This window comes from Blennius ocellaris, assembly GCF_963422515.1.
Source record: "Blennius ocellaris genome assembly, chromosome: 1".
NCBI classification, from domain to species: domain Eukaryota; kingdom Metazoa; phylum Chordata; class Actinopteri; order Blenniiformes; family Blenniidae; genus Blennius; species Blennius ocellaris.
Window position 1 is genome coordinate 8,355,501 of NC_137650.1, and position 18,918 is coordinate 8,374,418.

Consider the following 18,918-nt stretch of genomic DNA (forward strand, 5'->3'; position numbering starts at 1 on the left):
TATGTGGATTTATAGATGGAACAGCTTAGTCACACCATTGCGTTACAGAGCTTCCTATGCTGCAAATCCCTTGTAAGAGGAGTGCAAAGCCACAAGTAATGACTCAACAGTTAAGATACTAATCTGAGGCGCGCAGTTCCAAGAGTTTATGACAAGTTTGGCTTCTCTGTGTTTCAGAAAGGGTTGAAATTAGAGCCACAAGAAAGGATGTCAAAAGATTGATATCTAGTCCTCCTACATAAAATAAAAAAGTATTGGGATAATTGGGAGAGCAAGTGTGTGTGTGTGTGTGTGTGTGTGTGTGTGTGTGTGTGTGTGTGTGTGTGTGTGTGTGTGTGTGTGTGTGTGTGTGTGTGTGTGTGTGTGTGTGTGTGTGTGTGTGTGTGTGTGTGTGTGTGTGTGTGTGTGTGTGTGTGATTCACGAGGGCTGAGCTCTTAAGTAAATATTGTGTTGAAACATGCAAGCTGAAGGCTGTGTGGGAATTCACACTCATAGAGTCAGAAGTAGTTTGATTTACTCTCGTTCTACTTGGAACTCGCCAGCAACACGTTTCAAGAGGAAACTCTGTTTCATGCACCTTTGGATTTTACAAGTCAAGCAAAGTTAAAAGTCACTTTACGAGAAGCCAGACTGACCAGTTTATGGGTGGTATAAAAGTGGTTGACGGTAATTAAATAATTAAAAACTTGCTTCGACAGCCATAAATAGACAAGTTTGTGTGGCGCTGGCAGGTTTGTGTGCGTGTGTGTGTGTGTGTGTGTGTGTGTGGGGGGGGGGGGGGGGGGGGGGGTGTTGGTCGTCCATCTGCACCCATCTGTGAAAGCATGAGCTGAGGAGCTGCAACTCCACCAGTCTGAGAGATGAAGAAAATTGAATAATTTACTACGCATGTTGTCATTGTGTGGAGAAAAACCTTGTGAGAGTGGAGGACATGAGGATAAAAAATAGTGATGATGACAGAATTTGAGTTGGGTTCTTCCTTTGTAATGTGTCAGTAGCGGCTGGAAGGGTCTTGCTCCTTTTTAGCCGACTGATTATTGAGTGTGCACTTCTGCCTGACCAGTACGCTTTGAGAATCTGAGACAAAGCAATTATTCATTATTTTACAGCTGCAGCTGCTGAATTAATGTCTTGGTGGAAGCATCCTCAATCTCATTACTTTGCTGAGAAGTTTGTAAGCATTTGGATGAGGCATTTAACCTCCAAATACTCGAGTAAGGCTAAACAAGGCTGCATCCAAGTGTGAATTTATGTAACTGTGCAAACATAGAGAAATACATTTCTTTTATGAGGTGATTGTGCTTAGTGTGTCTGCTATAAAGTGTATAAAACTCGACTGACGCCACTTTTGTGAGTTTGCCCTTTAGCATCTAGTCCCTCAGTCTGATTCTTATAAATGCAATCCCCTATTTGCAGCCACAAAGAACTGATTCTTCTCTCGTTGGACAAAACACATCATGTGGTCAAACATGGTCTTTCAAGCCTGAACAGGCCAGAGGAGCTTGTTTACTGACTTCAGTCGGATTTTCTGCAGCAGGATAGTTGGTGACCTTTGACAGGATGTTGTCATCTCACATATTGCTTGTCTTTGCATTGCAGCTGTGGAAAAAATAAGCAACATGCTTCTCTAAAATAAACACCTATAAGCTGTCTTAACAAGGTCTTTTAAAATATAAAGGCTGTAATCATGATGAGGATTGAATTCCAACCCACTGTAACTGCAATTGACCTATATACAGAGGGAATTACCATATTTAGCAACTTCTACATATATTTCTTTTTCTTTAAAACCCGTCAACATACACCTCATGCTTCAAAAATAATAAAGCGTGTATAGGCAAATAGTCCAATTTATAGTTTGAAAGTTCTATTTAATAAAGTCAGAGATTTGTTGAATTTACAAAATTTTGGATGTAGAGATGGTAAAACATGAGTGATTCTGGTCAGTTCAATTATTTCCAGTGGGTTCTACTATAAATAAATTGCACATAAGGTTATTTTTTGGACATTTTGAATTGCCTCATATCGCTGAGTGGCATTTTTCTCTTTGAGGAATATTCTGTAAAGGGTTAATATGACATGTCTGTGTACCTTCTGTGTAGACAATTTGCTAATCACCCAGTTTGGATGTCAAACTATTTATTTTCTCAAAGAATAAAATCTCTTTTCAGACGGGTAAGATCATCCAAGTATTGTCAAAGACCTGATATGATCTATGGCTCATTATGAATCTTAACAACGTAACAGTAGTGCTCCACTAGTCCACCAACAGCTCTATTTAAAACAGCAAACCTGTCAAAAAAATAATTGGCAATCAATACACGTGATGTATGAAAGCAGAGAGGCTGAAAACAGAAGCACCTCAGGTTTCAGAGACACGACTTGCCGGAGAAATAAACTGAAGACTTCATCAGATCAAACAGGATCGTTTATCAATACACCCGAATGCAGAACTGTAAGAAAAACCTGGACGCTATTCAAGATTTAAGTGATACAACAACAACAACCCCCAAAAAAAAGCCTTGTTGAGATTTTTTTTCCCCCTTTACAGCTTCCTCATTCTGAAAGAGGCGATAAATCTTGGGGTTTTGTACTCTACTGAGGCAGTGAATGGGCCAGAGGTGAAACCAGTAAGACAGATCAAAACAAGAGATTGTCGGGAGGCCCATTAAAAGAAAATTGCCAAGGAGGGACAGAAACATTCATGCTCTGCCTCTCTGGCAGGACCGGGAGCGCCGTGAAGGGGACGCCGCTATCTGGTCGGTGAGGCGGTTTCGTCAGTATATCAAGGCCTTAATACACGAGACGTCTTGCAGTCCATTCCGTGTTCTAGAAACATCTATTTGAAGTCTGACGTCCACGCTGCATTCCTGCCTGCCGTACTAAGGTCTCTTCCGGAGAAGGAAAAACAGCTGCCACATGTTTTGTTTGCGCTGCATTTTCAACACTTTGCCGCATTTTTTCCCCCCCGCAGATCCCTCGTACTTCACCGTGCTGAGCCACAGAGTGAATACGCTGGGACAACGCTGTGTGGGGAATGCGGTCGGGTTAAATTCTTATGCTCGCGTACAGCTATTGTTGTCCCAAGAAAGAAAAAAAAAAATCCTTCCTGGAAATCCCAGCAAGCAGCCGTCTCCACGTGCACACAGTTCAGTAGGGGAAAAAAACCAACACACTTCTCTCTGTATACTGGATTAAACGCAGTGTATCCCTCAAAGGCTTATATGTGATTTCCAGGTGGAAAGTCATGGGTTTAGAAAATGTTTTGACATGGTTTGTGACACACAAAGTCATTTCTGCGCCGCTGCATCTGTCATGTAAAGTGACATCAGGGCATCTGAGTTACTTCATTAATTCATACGGCCGGATCACACTGCATTTTAATTAACCCTGCACCAAGAAAAACAACGTGAAGTCCGACTGAAGACACAAACTGATCGCCTGACACATAAACCTGCAATTACCGGAGGTGTGAAGGTGAGAAAAGGTACAAAGCACAAAAGGGTTGGAGGCTGTGGCTCGTCTTCCTCACTAAGCGAAATGCATTACAAGTTCAATGGTTAACTGTGTAACCAGCAATTAATATGAACTCTTACTCAACCTGAGCGATTTGAAATAGATGAATTCAATATTATGTTTAGTGTACTTAAAACAACTTCTATTTTCATATTATTACAACTTCATGTTTGTTTTTGTTTTGTGAATTAAGTTTGCACAACCTCAAGGTGCTTGAACAAGTGGAGTAATTTGAAGTGCTTACCTGTGTTATACAAATATATTATTCTGTCACAACCTTGTTTTTGTCACATGCTTACACTGAAAACATGAATTATTCAATGAAAAAAAGGAAGGGTTTTAAGTTTATGGCCAACTTTCAGGTTCAATCTTTTATCTTATCTTTGAATAACCAGATCATGTGATTATGTTGTCCAGAACAAAGCTAATGTCACTTTCTGTCCTGTCAGATGTCATATTAGAAGCATGCACGCCCTTCCAACTCGTGTCCAAAGACACAAGCCTTGGTGTAGCTACAAGCTCCGACACAAAGAAGACCAACTGCCATTTTTCAAGCTTGAAAGGTTGAAGCTCATTTTGATTGAATACTGGAGATGAAGCTTGGACACACACACACATATATGTAAATATACATATCATTATTGTTAAAATGTACCATTTTTGCTTTGCTTATGCTTAATGGACTTCAACCCAGCAAAGTGTTGAAACTACCTTTTTATTCTTGATTTGACTTACGGTACTCAAAATGTTACATTTTACAGTGTAGGAAGCACCGAAGTGTTGACCGACCTGCCATCATCTTCTGCGCTTCGTACGGCTCCATGTAGCCGTCGTTCTCAGTCGTGACTTTTTCCGTGGTGGTCTGAGTGCCGCCACCGGCCTGTTCGGCATCGAAAGGGTCCGCATAGTCTTCAAGGATAATGAGCTGCAGGAGATAAGAAAAAAGGAAAGGTGAGACTGAGGCAGGCTGGCGGTGGGGGTGGAGGGGAGGGGGGGGGGGGGGGGGAGGGGTCATTTTGCTGCTCCATATCAACACAACAACAGAGGCGTGAGTGGAAACGCAATGACAGATACCGCTGTGGCCCGGGACAGGACCGGGCGATATCCACCGAGCCAAGCCAGAGGATAAAGGGAGAAACACATAAATAAAACCCCACCTCCGTGTGCCTCAGCACGCCACCACAATGCCTCAGCTTTTAGCCGTGCAGCGCGCTCCCTTCTACTGCTGGCCTGCCTAATTATATGATCGCCCAGTGACAGGCCCACATCTCAAAAGTAGAGGAGAGACGACCACAACTGCTCAACTTTCTTCGGAGAAACAATTTGGCAGATGTACGCCGAGCTGGCAGTGAGCCACGGCTAATTGCAGTCTTGCTCTTTTGCCCAGTATTTTGTGCAGTAAATGGCAATTAGGTGGACGTCCGGAGACCCAGAAAAACGTTTCAAATCTTTAGGGAGCCGAGCAAAATCTGTGCCTGTAGTGCCTTTGGGGGGGGATATTTGTTCCTTTAAATTGTTTCCTTCATATATCAGAACACGGCTCCGGAGGTAAGAATATCTGGCATTTGAAGGGAATGAAGTCTGATGTGACCAATGCATCATCTTGGACATTGGATCAGAAGAGTCGGTACACACTGCCAGAGAACACAACTCTCCGCTGAAGAGGCTCTTGATGGTCTCGTCCTGAAAGAGAGAAACATCCATAGAAGAGGACTTTGAAGGTTAAACACAGCGAACCGAACCAGGAACACCTAAGTATCGAGTACCGCGTACGTGACTGGCATTACACCCTGTGAGTCACGCGTAACAGGAAAGGATTTGGTCTCATTACAAACAAGCTCATCACTCATCTGGCGGCTGTGGACGGGCGGGGCAGACTGGAGGTGGACTGAGCCCTCCTGCCCGCCGCGCTACACCTCCGCCAAGCCGGCTTTTTCCTGAGAACAACCACTGTCCATCTTTGCCACAGAATGAGGACACTCCCCAGAAACAAAAAAAACGAAAGAAAGAAAGCAGGCCACCCATGAGTGGGCCACAAAAACACACACAGACACACACACACACCTGCCAGGCCACAGGAAAGCCCACGAAATGTGGAGATACACGGCTCAAACCGGCTCTTGGGAAAACACCCGGGATTTTCTTTTTCATACAGTCCTCATCGAGGTCGTATGTTATTGAGCACACGAATGCATTTTATGAAAAGACATGTGGAAAACTTTAAACACTGGAAAGTTCTCCGGGGATCATTTGTAAGCTGCTTAGTGACAGAGAATTGCTAGCAGGTATATTTCAGCACAGATCATCTCCTCTATACATGGATTAAGCAATAATAGCAGGGGAAGTGAAGCGCCCTGGATGTGTTCATAGCTGCTGTGCGTTAAGTCGGCCCTCCTCAGTATTCTTTCTCCGTCTGTTTTGGGGAAAATAACTAGGACTTCTTTTTTCTGCCACAGCATAATTATGGGTTCCTTGAATGTTTTGCTTCTGTGAATTCGAGCACTGAGCAAGAAAATAAAATCCAATACAAACATTGTCCTGATTTGTTTTCGCGCTGCAAGAGAAAAAAAAAAAAGTCTCCATATTCCACTTGCAAGTTTGATTAAAATTCAGCCATTCTGATAAGCAACATCTTTGCAGTCCCAGAACCCCCCTCCCAAAAATTATGCATCACAGTCCCCGCATCATTACCATCTTGCACCTTGTCGCATGGAAACTCGGGCATCCATAATTACATCTCCAGCCAAATCCGCCTCAGATACAGTCACTGTGAATGCAGCCCAAGCCTAAGAATAAGCAACCCGAGCTAAAACAACACAGAAATCACTTATATGGAAGAGATATGGTCCTGTACTCATCTCACTGTGGTCCGCATACTGTAGCAGAGTGGCTGGTGGTTTCAGACCAAAATCCACAAATGGGATAAACACTTAAAATGCACTAGCTGACGTTCCCTTCACCGCCAGCTTAAGTTTAATTTATTCTAATAAACTGCATTTAAATGTGGGCATAGTTGTGTACAGTGCACAGAAGCAGTTGGGTATAGATGTGCTGCTCCAAGGTTCCCCGACCTGCTGCAGATATTCTGTATATTTACACACATTCGCATCCCATCTGAGCTCTCCTCTTCATCTTAACCACCTCAGCACTTAATGCACCTTTAACACAGCCCAAAGGATGTTTGGGCATGTTTCAGGAAATAATGGCAGTCACTTATTGAATTATATGTGGAGCCACTCCAAAAAGCATGACCTCATCTCGTTGCTTTTCCTGTTGACATAATGCTGGACAAATAAAGGCGGGGCTTGTGATGAAAACTTTTGATAGCATCGGACAGAGGGACACAATACAACCGCAGTGATTAAGGCCTGATTTACAAGAGGTCCATTTTCATAGCTTGTAAAATTTCACAGGCTGAAGCAAGGGTTGTACTGGAGGGCAGGAAAGGTTGATGACCAACATCGGGCTCCGCCGAAGTTGAACGAGCCTGCTGAAACATGAATCTGCAATCAGTCACAAGTGGCTCCAGGCCGTTCGGCTTCTCTGCAGAGGCTCGGACACTATTTGGAAAGTCCCTCCAAACAATTCATAAAATTCTTCTGATTTGATGGTGAAAACATGATTTCTCTTGGTCAGATTCTAGAGAGCACGTTGACAGCTGCTAACAGTTTAATAATATGTTAAAATAAAGTCTTCACATGGGGATTGTTAAGCTGCCTGGTTTCATTATGTTTTTTACTGCAAGAAATTGACTGTAGAATATGAAGTACTCTCAGGTGATTCATGTCATGATTCAGTGCGACCTGAACTGGAGGGAAATAATAAAAAGGATTTGCATGTTACCAGCATGTGTGTTGTACATTTAGCTCAAGGCTGCGCAGTGAGGACATGTTCCTTTCTGTCGCAAACAAAAAAAATCTACTTTTCATTTCCCATCCATTAAATGTGGAGCCATCCTGTTCCCACTGAACAGAAATGAAACAAAAAGAAGTCAGTTATACTCAAATGTACTTACTTTCATTTTCAGTTCAGCCTTTTATAATCAGAATTGTTGGTTTGTGGAGAAAAGAATCTCACTTTTAGTTTGCTGTAGAAGTGATAAATACGCCAATGGCTCTGCAATGTGGTAGATTTTATCGAAACAGTAATAATATGTAGATAAAAAAGTCCTGTTTTTGAAGAAGCATCTGTACAGGGAAGTTTTGTACATAAAGTCAGTCTAAATAAAATCTCAAAATGTCATTTATATACAATGAAATATTTTGGAACGCGTAGAAACCACCAAAAATAGTAATTGACAAGGAACTGAGTAAATTGTGTTTAGACACGTTTTAAAATCACAAAGGTAAAACAAAAGAAAAAATTCTAAATCAAAAAGTCCAAAACAAAGTGTCACTTATTTCATGGGGATTGTAATTAAATATAGTCAAAACGTTTTCCAAGCATGGTCCGTCCGACTGATCAGGGCTTAATCAAAGTGGGCCGTCTGCGGTGTGCAGCGATCAACATCTCCACTGGTGTTACATTCATGCCTCCACAGCCTCTATTGTTGCACATTAACGGACAGGAATATTATTAAAATCAGCTTTCAATGGTCCTTTTGGGCATGTGTGAATTGTAAGCTATAAACCATTAGAAAAAAAAGGACTGCCTGTACACGCCCCAATCACCCAGCCCCTGCAGGGTAGTTTGTGTTGAGGTGGAGGAGGTTGGTAATATTTCCAAATTGTTTCAGCGTGTCCTTCCTGTCCCACTGCACTAATGACTGCTCGACAGCAGGAGGAGCATAGGGTTGTGAGTCGAGGGGTGCGAGGGAGCGGTGGCTTCGCCTGGGGACACACCATCTGTCTCGTGGCGTGCCAGGGTGTGTCAGGACTGTGGCCAAACCAACACTTGTCACGAAAGTAAAATTCCCCCTCCTCAGCAGAGACTGCAGCGCCGCCATAGATCAGATCTTTGCAACGCCGTGATGTAAGCCGACGTGAATCTCGGGAAGCCGCCCAACAGGGACGACGGCAGCGTGGCCCGTTACCGGCCCGGCGCAGAGTGGCTCAATTACTTTCACTCCACAGCTCAGATCCTGGACGACCGTGTCGCCAACCTGTCACGGCTCTGGCAGCTCACGAAATAGACGGTAAAAGGACTTCTTGAAATGCACCACGTGCTCTCAAGCAATGAAGCTGACTTTAAATCAGTGGGACAGAAGGAGAACATTAGCAAAGGAGGGAGACTTTAACAGGCACCTGCCACTTTGGCTCAATGATGCTCAAGCTTCTAGAATTACAATCCAGCTGGGCCCGGGTCCTCCATTAGAAGCAAGAATAAAACGACTGCAATTCTCCTCCTGCACTTCTCATGCACAAAGTGCTCAGCTGGCTCATCACACAGAAATAACCATAATAATAAAGAACTAAAATCCAACAAAGTGCATTAGTTGAAATTTGAGCACAAAGATGGATTTTTTTGGCTGCAAAGAAAACACAGAGGCCTGCATTTTAACAGCATAATGCATTCTCCGAGCTGCTTTGAGGTTTCACCAGGCAACAACAAAATAAACACCTCAAAGCATGTCAAAAGATGGAAATGCGGACCGCTGTGAATTCCTGCTGAATAAAGGCACCCGGGACTATGAAACTGATGCCGTGTCTGAAGGCAGAGTTGAATGCGTCAGGGGCTAGTCAAGGTTGAAGACCCTCCTCGACTGCCAGGACGGCGAGCGGGCTGCAGAACGAGGGCGGAGGACTGACGCGTGTGATTTATGTCGCACGCCACCAGGGATCTCAGCCACTGATAACCTAATACAACTCAGTGCTTAGCAGCTCGATTGCATTAAGGCATTTCAAAGGGCTTTTGTTCTGCAGCGTAACAAAGAAAGAAAACACGCCACTATTGTGAGGACAGTCGTGTTAGAGAAGATAGGAAGGAAGGGAGGAGAAGACAAAAGATGGGGTGAGACTTTTTTCTATTTATTATCTGTTGACAAAAGAAAACTGGTGAATAGGCTGTCATGTATGAAGTATGTTTACTCCCACTGGGGGAGAAAATGTTTTAAACGTTCTTGTAAAGCCGAGATCTGCGCCTCCTCCACCTTATCTTTGTCTACATACAAGTGATGAACGCCGTGAATGCAGCCATCCTAAGATAACTTGGCTGGGGTTTTCTAGAAGGGAACACATTGGCAGGAAAGGCTCCCTCGAGGCAATTTATCTAAGCAGAAACGACCACGGCTTCTCTGTTGACATAATACAGTTACTATCAATAAGATACTTTCATGTTTCTAAGAAGCGAGCGCAAATCTGGTTACAATTCATCGAAGGCTCCCAGTGAAGGCAGAGCCCTGCTGGGTTCTAAACCTCCCAAACAGATTAGGGAGATGGAAACCCAGCCTGTATCTAAAGGACAGACAGCGCAGGAGTGTGTTTCCCACTATAGGCCTGACATTAATGAAACTTTATTGAAATGTTTCCTAAAAATTGCAGTCGCAGCTCGAATCTTCTGCTCCTCTCAGAGCTCAAAAGACCGACGAGTCTCCTTTAAAAGGGGCCTCTTTAAAGGAGTCTGCCGGGGGAGCTAATCAAATTAATATATTTGCTTTAAAGGCGCCATCTCGCCATCAGTCACAAGCTACCACAGTCCACACACCAATGACGAGCACTTCGCTTGAGGGAAAACAATTTTCAGGTACATTTGCTTTGCTTCTCATCTAATTGGAGAATTGCTCAAGAGCTGCATTTCAGTGTCAGCAAGGGATGTGGCTCGTCCTCGTGAATCAACAACAACAATAAATTAATTTGAGACTTCATAGGAAACAAGAAGAAAGCATACGCTCACCTCCGCACGACTTACTACTGAAATTAGGGGTAGGCTTATGGAGAAATCTCTTCCATTTGCTTTTCAAACTCCCGTCAGGTGTAGCAACAGCTACCATCAGCAAGCTTGGCGTTATTACACAGTCTACGCACAACATATACTTAACTACGTATATTTTGAGGATTAGATTCCACATTCCCCTTTACACATCAATGTGTACAGCCATCAGTTTTGCACATGTCTCCACCCCAAGAGGCATCTGCACTGCGGGTGCCGTCCCATTTATCAGATCCCAGATCCCCCCTTTCGACCACATTAAATGTTGGTTCTTCTGATCTCTGCACTCTTGTGGCCATGTGGAGCGGCGTTTGCACGCCACCAGGGTGAAGCGGCCTTATTTGCCATGAGCGATTTTAGGCTGTTGTTGATCATGGTTTGTGTACAGGAAATGCTTCCAGATGCTGCGGCAGCAACACCAATATCACAAGGGCAGAATTCTGAGGGGATGAAAGCAGGAAAATCCATAAAGGAGACGAATTGCAAAGAAAAGCAAAGTAAAATGTATCGCAACCGTCACACCTTCCTCTGCGACAATGAGTTACTGTTGCTTTTTGACACTTTTATGGTCCCTGAAGTCCAGTATGCTGTAGGTAATAACCACTGACACACTGACACATAGTTTAGTGCAGGAAAAAAACACACTTGCATATCAGGTGTGTGCGTGTTTGTGTGTGTGTGGCCTTGTATTACTCTCTGTGGGGTCCAAAATACAGGTAAAAATACAGTAATGGCAGATTAAGTTTAGAAACAAGTTTAGGTAAATGGCTAGGAAATATATCAGGCCAACTAAAACGTGTACACGAATAGCACTGAACATCTGTGTGTGTGTGTGTGTGTGTGTGTGTGTGTGTGTGTGTGTGTGTGTGTGTGTGTGTGTGTGTGTGTGTGTGTGTGTGTGTGTGTGTGTGTGTGTGTGTGTGATTTCAGCAAGCCCTCAATCAGCGCCTCAGTGGGATGTCTACTGTAAGTTATCAGTGCTCATTCAAATCAAAGTTTCTAAAGACATTCAGTCCGTCTCGGGCGCACATGTAATCACAGAGAACTTTCTGAAACTAAAATCTTTTTTTTTTTAATCATCTTTAGACCTGTGAGAAGTTAAAAATAGGATGATCTTCTTATATTCCTACTCCCTCTCAAGACAGCTGCCTGTCAGTACTACATAAACAAGACTTAATAAATGCTGCCGGTGCGTTTGATCGAGTCATTCACCGTATGTCGATGACACAATAGTGTAAATACAACATAGCATATGCAGATATGACTCGATATGATTGACATGATATTTTGTGTGACTGATCTCTTGCTAGTGGAGTCACATCACTTTTTTTTTCGAGAAGGCATACATCTGTTGCAGCATGCTCATTTTTTTGAATGAAGTGTTGCAATAATACTGTGTTTTTTCCCCTGTGAAAATTATAATATGCGGTTTAGCGGAATGTAAGAAAATGTGGTGCCGTTGAAGTTCTGAAGCTGCTTTAGATGTTAATATTTACCTTACGGTATCTTTAAAAGACAATTAAAATATGGATGCGTATGTACACGATGAGCTTTGATTGACAGCTCAACACCAATTAATGCCAGTCAGGTTTGATTCCAGGAACAAACACAGTAATTTCCCTGTTCACTGTGATGACTTGCTTGAACTTTGTATTTTATACAATGTGAATGAGCCATGCACAACATAACAATACATATTTATGCAAGTTATGGCACATGTACCTTTATCTGTCTGAATTGGCTCCAATATATACTGTATTATATGCCATTCAATTGGTTTTTGCTCATTTGTAAACAATCTGTCCCAAAACTTTTTACAATTAAATGTACGAATAACTAAAATACAGGCAAGAATAAAGTTAAAACTTGACAGTGTATGAAGCACCAGAGAGCTTTTCATTGGAAACAAGAGCTTTTGTAGTTATTTTGCCATGATTCAAGAAGATGCAGCGTAACTCCTTGAACTTTTGACACAGATGTGACCACACTTCTAAATTAGTCCACAGCAAAAGAAAACAATGTCTGAAACGTGCCTCCAGCCATGTTTTCACACATCCAAAATAAATTTATGTTGCATACATTGTTTGCGCGCTTCGGTTTGACGTTCAGTTTTGGCAACACTGGATCTCGAACGTGGTCTGAATGACTATTAAAAAGTGTGAAATAGTACAACGACTAACATTAAACCAACAATTGAACATTAAACATGCATCTGTTTCATCCTGAATCAGCCATTCGGTAAATGAAGGTAACTTGCGTGTTACTGATGAGTCACTATGATTCCACAAATAAGGAGATAAACCAAAACAAAACACACAACACGATGTCCTCCTCATTCTCTCTTTACAAAACAAACCTGGTGGAAAATGTCAAGTTTTTATAAAAGAGCTAAATGTGCTTCCTCACTCTTCACCCGCCTCAATCTCCTGATGTATGAAGGCGTCTCTTGTTTGGCATTCAAGGCAGCAAAGCACAGAAAAACACCTCAACTGGTCCCTGAGGACTCCCTTCATTGAAATACACTCCACACAGCCACTTAAGACCTCCGGCAGAGGACGAGAGGGAGGAGGAGGCCGCGGGTTGCAGCCTATGAAGGTGCTCTTAATATGCAAGAGATATTCAAGATTAAGTACTTGACGACACGCTTGACAAAATCCAATTTCCTTTCTCTGTCCCCGTCCCTGTGTGACAGATTTATTGGCAGTGTTTCTGCCACATATGGCAAGTGGTGCGGCACAAGGGTCGAGAATAATTCAGGTGCCGCAGCGGAATGTTGGAATTTCATAGAATTTAATAATCCCGTGGCCGTGCGAACAAGTGATTTGTCCTCAGCATGACTACAAATTTCTATCATCACTTCAACCTGAATAACTGCTGATACACCAATTTTTTTTTTTCACTCCACCAGACAATATGGGAGTGGGGTAGTGAGAACAATAATAAAGTTGTTTGCATACTCCTGATATCAGCGACGTGCAATTTACTCCCATTTTACATGGCTCCCACGATGTGCAAACACTATTGCTTGTCATGCGAGGATGGCGCAAGCACTTTCACTTTGAAATAGAAAATCATAAAGCAGTGAGGAAAGAAGGCGACAGTCGGCGTGTAAACTAACGAGGAGGCTTGATGGTGTCTGACGAGGCCTTGATTGAGGCTGGAGGCTCTGGGGCCTCCGTTTGCCTCCGAGTGTTGAGGACGCACCCTGAATGTCGCTGAAACAAGAGATCCAGTGTCCCTGCCGTTGCTTCCCAACTCTGAACGGAACAGCAAGAGCCAGAAAAAGGCTATATTTGAATGGTGGGCTGACAATTGTCAGTCTTTTCCCTCAGCGGAGCACACAGCAGCAATTGCTCTCAACACTTGTCACCATTTCCGACATCTAGGTTACTCGAGGTTGAAACAGCCGAGAGCGTTAACCCCGGTTACATTTTAGCAGGCCAGGGAGCAGCCGCAGTACCCCGCCCACGCGGAGGGGCGAGTGGAGACTTGTCAGGTTAAAAAGGGAATGTCACCAAGTTGTAAACACTTCCTGTCAGGAAGGGAACACTTCCTTAATCCTGGAGAAACCGAGCCATTCCCGATTTTCCGCCAAGCAACTGCAGGCGACGCTTGGCTTTCTCCCCACTCACTATTCTCACTGGATGAACAGTGACAACTGAATGAGTGGTGCCCACCTGCCCACCCTCTGCCATTAGAAATAACTAAATATATAAATCCTACAACTGGTAGAAAAGGGGACATTAGTTTAAAACAAAAACAATACCAGTCTTATTAAATGTACAAAAACGTTTTCAACCACCATACCAAACGTGAATAATAAAGACAGTGAACTAAGTTATCAAAATTGTGAAAACATTCATTGGAAAACCAAACGCTCGATGTGGATCCCAGTCTACGTTGAGGATTCATTCCCAAGATGAATTCAGTGCTAAAAAGCAGTTTTTAGGCTGTTGCAGGAACTGTTGGAGTCGATTCTGCAGACTCATATAAATTCAGAATCCTATAAATCCACTTAGGAGGGGTTGTGGTCGGGGTCAAGAGAGAAAAAAAATGTGATGCATCACTCAACTTTAACAGAATGTTTTAAAGAAAAGTGTTCATCAATGAGCTCCTTATATGTGGAACATGTAGAAAAAGCTCTCAGAATGCTCTCTGCATAAACACAGATCCTAGAAGCCCACTAAGCATAAATAAAACGGTTCAGTTTCCCGTTCAGCAATCACATCACAGGGAAGCTGCATTCTCCAGACAGAAGTCTGTCTGCCTCCTGCAGCGAGACACAAAAAACAACAGCCTGCACTCACACTGGAGATTAAAAAAAAAAAAAAAAAAAAGGCAAATCAGTGTGGATCTCTGACCTCTGAATCATCACCGGATTTCAATGCAAAAACAGTAATTTGGTTATTCATAAAATTTGCATGTTTGACTCCACTCTGAAAAACCTGGAGGAACTCCGAACAAAATCAGTAGTAAAAGCCACTTCTCCTGCAGGCTCCCGGTGTTCATGGTGGCATGCAAACTCATTTGTTTCTTTTTAATCTGTGCGCAACGATCTGCCTGCGGACCGGGGCTCCTTCTCGACTCGGCTGCACACGCTGTCATTACACAAAACAGAGCCATGTGTCTACGGCACCACGGAGGTCAGAGCAGCAGCACTCGTCTGCAGGCTAATTGTGACCTGGTGGAATCATGCGACTGTTGTTCCGGCACAAAGCTAGAAAAAAACCAAAAACAAATCGAGCAACAAACACAACCGACTCCAGCGGGACCCTTTAGACTAGAGAGAAAGCTCCCACATGGAAGGAGGAAGGAAAATAAGCAAACAATGGCTAACGGCTATCGTTTCCAGAGGCCTATAACAGGCGCGCACATACAGTGGAATGGCTGCTTGTGAAAACCCCTACCATGACTGATTATCACATGCAGTTTACACTGCCGGGATGTAAATGGAACAGGATTTGGAGAAAAGGATACCTCGGTGAAAAGCCAAACCTTTTAAACGCATGAGTAGACATTACATTGTGGCCTCCAGCTCGCCGTCTTCTTCAACATGACTTCATAGTGTTGAAGCGGGGGCGGAGCTGCAGCCTGCATGCTGCGAGGCTCTGTGCGCCTTCCTTCCTTTCAAAGTGCCCTTCCAGGATTCTTGCTCAGGTCAGGAATGCACTGTAATGCTCGTTTGTCATTTACAGTAAGCCAGTGACGAACAATGAATATGGGCCGTGTTCGGAACAGTTTAGGGCACTGGGACTTTAAAAACAGTGTGAAGTCTTCACACGGGCCAGGATGACTTTGAGGAAATGCTTCACATGTTTAAAATAGTTCAGGAAATGCGTGGCATTCTTTGACACCTTGGTAACTTGAGCTGGAAATGAAAACTCTTCACAATCATGCCAACAGCTTCGCAGTCTAGACTTGTTTTGGATCAACAGTCACCATGGCAACGCACCAAAATGACTTATTCCACACAGTTTATCACAGTTACCTAAAATGATTTGCTTACTTGAAGATTTCAGTCACAATATGCCCACCACTGCTCAGCATGGCTTCAGAGAAACAGCAGCTGCAAAACTTCCAAGAGCTGCATGACAAAGCTTTCCCACCAATCTCTTGATTATTTCACTAAGAAGAGTCACAGCAGCAGTGGAAATCCCTGAAAAAAACATTTCACATACTCTCAGTGGTTCTGCTGTTTAATGTGTTTAATCGCTGTCAGACATGACAGTGACACTCCATGGTTATTTTGAAAAGGTAAAGCAGCTAGGCCACAACCACCGCAGCCCTCAATTAATCTTACAAGCCTCCATCTCACACACACACACACACACACACACACACACACACACACACACACACACACACACACACACACACACACACACACACACACACACACACACACACACACACACACACACACACACACACACACACACACACACACACAACTGCTTTTAGAAAACACGATGGTTTTATCCATTTTCTGGCCGGGTGTCCCTGAAGAAAAGCGCTGGCTCAGATCCAGGTGATATTGACGTTCGCGCTTGACATTTCTCCTATCACAGGCAGAGATGAAAGTGCGAGAGACCAGTGGGACACATTTATGAAACTCCACTGATGCCTGGAGTGTCAAGGTGAAAGGCCAAGTGAAGATATTCAGGGTGTGGGGAAACAAGAGCGAGCAGGCTTTAGCCATGCAAGTGTCGGCGCTGCAATCTGCAGGCCAGGAGAGGAGGACTTGTTCTACCCGCAGTGGAAAAATGCAGCCTGCAAGACGAAGCACCCAGTGAGGGTGTAATTAAGGTCTTTCACAAACGGAGCGCTATTAAAATGCACTCGCAGGTATGCAAGAGACAAAGGGAAGGAAGTCAAAGGAGAGTTTGTGTGGACTGGAATTCAATGCCAGCAACTGCCGTCGGATGAAAAACCATTATGTTTTAAGTTTATGTCATTCGGGTTAACTTTGTATTTCCGAAGGAATTTTTATTTATATATTCCCAGATCTGACATAAACATTTGTCTCATCAGGCATGAGCACATCATATAGTGGTGGCCAAGTCAATGCAGGTTTATGTCTGGTCGTATTGATAATAGAATCTTTCTATCACACTTGATCTCTTTTATTAAATTTCTCAATGTCTTAAGTCTGCACTGCACAGATTATGAGTCTGGACAGACTTTAGTGTAAAGTGAAACTTCATTGAGTGGTTCAGTACTGTGAGTTTGGTTTCTTTTTTCTTTTCAATGAATGCTTGAGGAATGAATCAAGACCCTACAAAACCCTGAGGGCGAGGCACACACCTGATCGGCAGGTGTAATGTAGCGCAAACGTTAATTAAATCAATGACAGACACTTTTACTACGGCTTTCACTTTACTCCTTCAATCTTGACGCAAAGTCACTTCAAAACTTAAAGCAGATTTATGAATGGAGAATGTTTGAAAGCACTTGGCAGTGGCGTTCGCCTCTGCTGAGGTGCAAATTAAGTTCAGCATCAACAATGGTGAAATTGTGACTTCCTGTATCTGTTTCAATACAAAATCCACAAAAACCTGTTGATTAGTTCTTAACTACTTCGAACTCTAACATCACGCATCCAAACTTTCGAGGATTATATAAGAATGGGGACCCGCCTACGTGAAAATCAACTCAACTGCTGCGCTGGGAAGGTTGACGGAAGAAAAAGGAAGAAAGGTCTATTGCTCCAGACGCCTCCGTCGACTGCACAACAAGAGTCGGGGGAGAGCGAACCAGCTGCATCCTTCTATAGATAGATATGCAGGCCGACTCCTGGGATCATTTGAGTCAAAGGGACCTGGAAGCCTGAAGGCAGCCAGAGTTAGATTGGAAGAGAGGCGCTCCCCAGGTGCCTGAGCAGATACTGATGATGACGGGCGGCGCTTCACACGGGTGCCGCAGCCTTGTCAGCTGCGCGCCGCCGCTTTTGTTTACGCATTTCCAAGAGGGGCCTGTCGTCGGTTTCGGGGATGGGGGGGGTTGGCTGTCCTTGAGAGAAGTTAGGTTAATGCTGAGTAGAGCGACGAGCCGGGGAGATGAGGCCGTTAATTAGCTCCGAGGCAGGATGATAATTGATCACCTCTCTCAGCTCACTCCACCGTGAAGGGCCGGGCGTCATCACAAACAAAACACATCACAATGCCTTGGAAATTTAACACTGCGACTAATGCTTCCTGATACGCATCAAACAAAATGAAGCACCATATGAAAGCTCCAAATCAATACAAAAAAAAAAAAGACTAAAATACTTCTGGACAATATGCACCACTGTGTAAAGCCTCTTAAACTCGCCGGCTTTCCCTCATTGAGGCTGGCGGAGAGACACAGTGGCAGGAAAATTCACTTGATGCTGCTATTGGCATTTCAGGCATTAGGTCGGCAGTGATATAATTAGCATTCATGAGTCAAGTAATTAAAACATCAATGTAACCGAGCAGAGCTGCTGAGGCTCTTTACTCAGTCTCTCAGCAGTTGGCACTCGTTGCACGCTGTCCAAAAAATGACTGTCACCCCGAGGAGCACGTAGGTGTCAACATGTGCATGAGTCCAACAGGCACCGGTATGCTTTTTTTTTCTCTTTTTATTCACTGTCCCTTTTACTTGATGGGAACACTGCCTGGTATTAAAAAAAGAGCCTATAAAGTGTGTCAACATGAAGCATCCACAATAAAGAACATCACCGACTTTTTTTTCAAGCTTTTAACAGAAACGCCTGAGAGGAGAGAGTGTGCACATCCTCCCACAAAGACCGTACGAACAAGCGTCTGCATCCAGGGACAAATCCTTCATTAACAGCACTTTCACCTAGAGAGTGGCTCTAACAAGGATTTACAAACAATTATCATGGGCAGCCACAGTCGGAAAGAAAATCCTCCGCTTCCAGACAAACCGTAATCCTCACAAAAGGTTGAGCATAAAGCCTCACAACACTCTTTGAGGTAGTTACTAAGGAGCGTGGAGGCTTACCTGAAAGGAGTTTTCTCTACTAAATTAAAAAAAAATAAAAAATGCAC

At 43.6% G+C, this 18,918-nt stretch overlaps 1 protein-coding gene across 2 annotated transcripts in view; it reads right to left on the minus strand.

Annotated features, from left to right (window-relative positions):
- The window catches only part of shf (Src homology 2 domain containing F), a 106,850-nt gene that overhangs the window by 85,384 nt on the left and 2,548 nt on the right, over nucleotides 1-18,918 (minus strand). For both annotated transcript variants that reach the window (XM_080494251.1, XM_080494250.1), the window contains exon 2: nucleotides 4,307-4,442. In XM_080494251.1, the coding sequence (XP_080350377.1) occupies nucleotides 4,307-4,442 (136 nt within the window). The remainder of the gene's footprint in view (nucleotides 1-4,306; nucleotides 4,443-18,918) is intronic.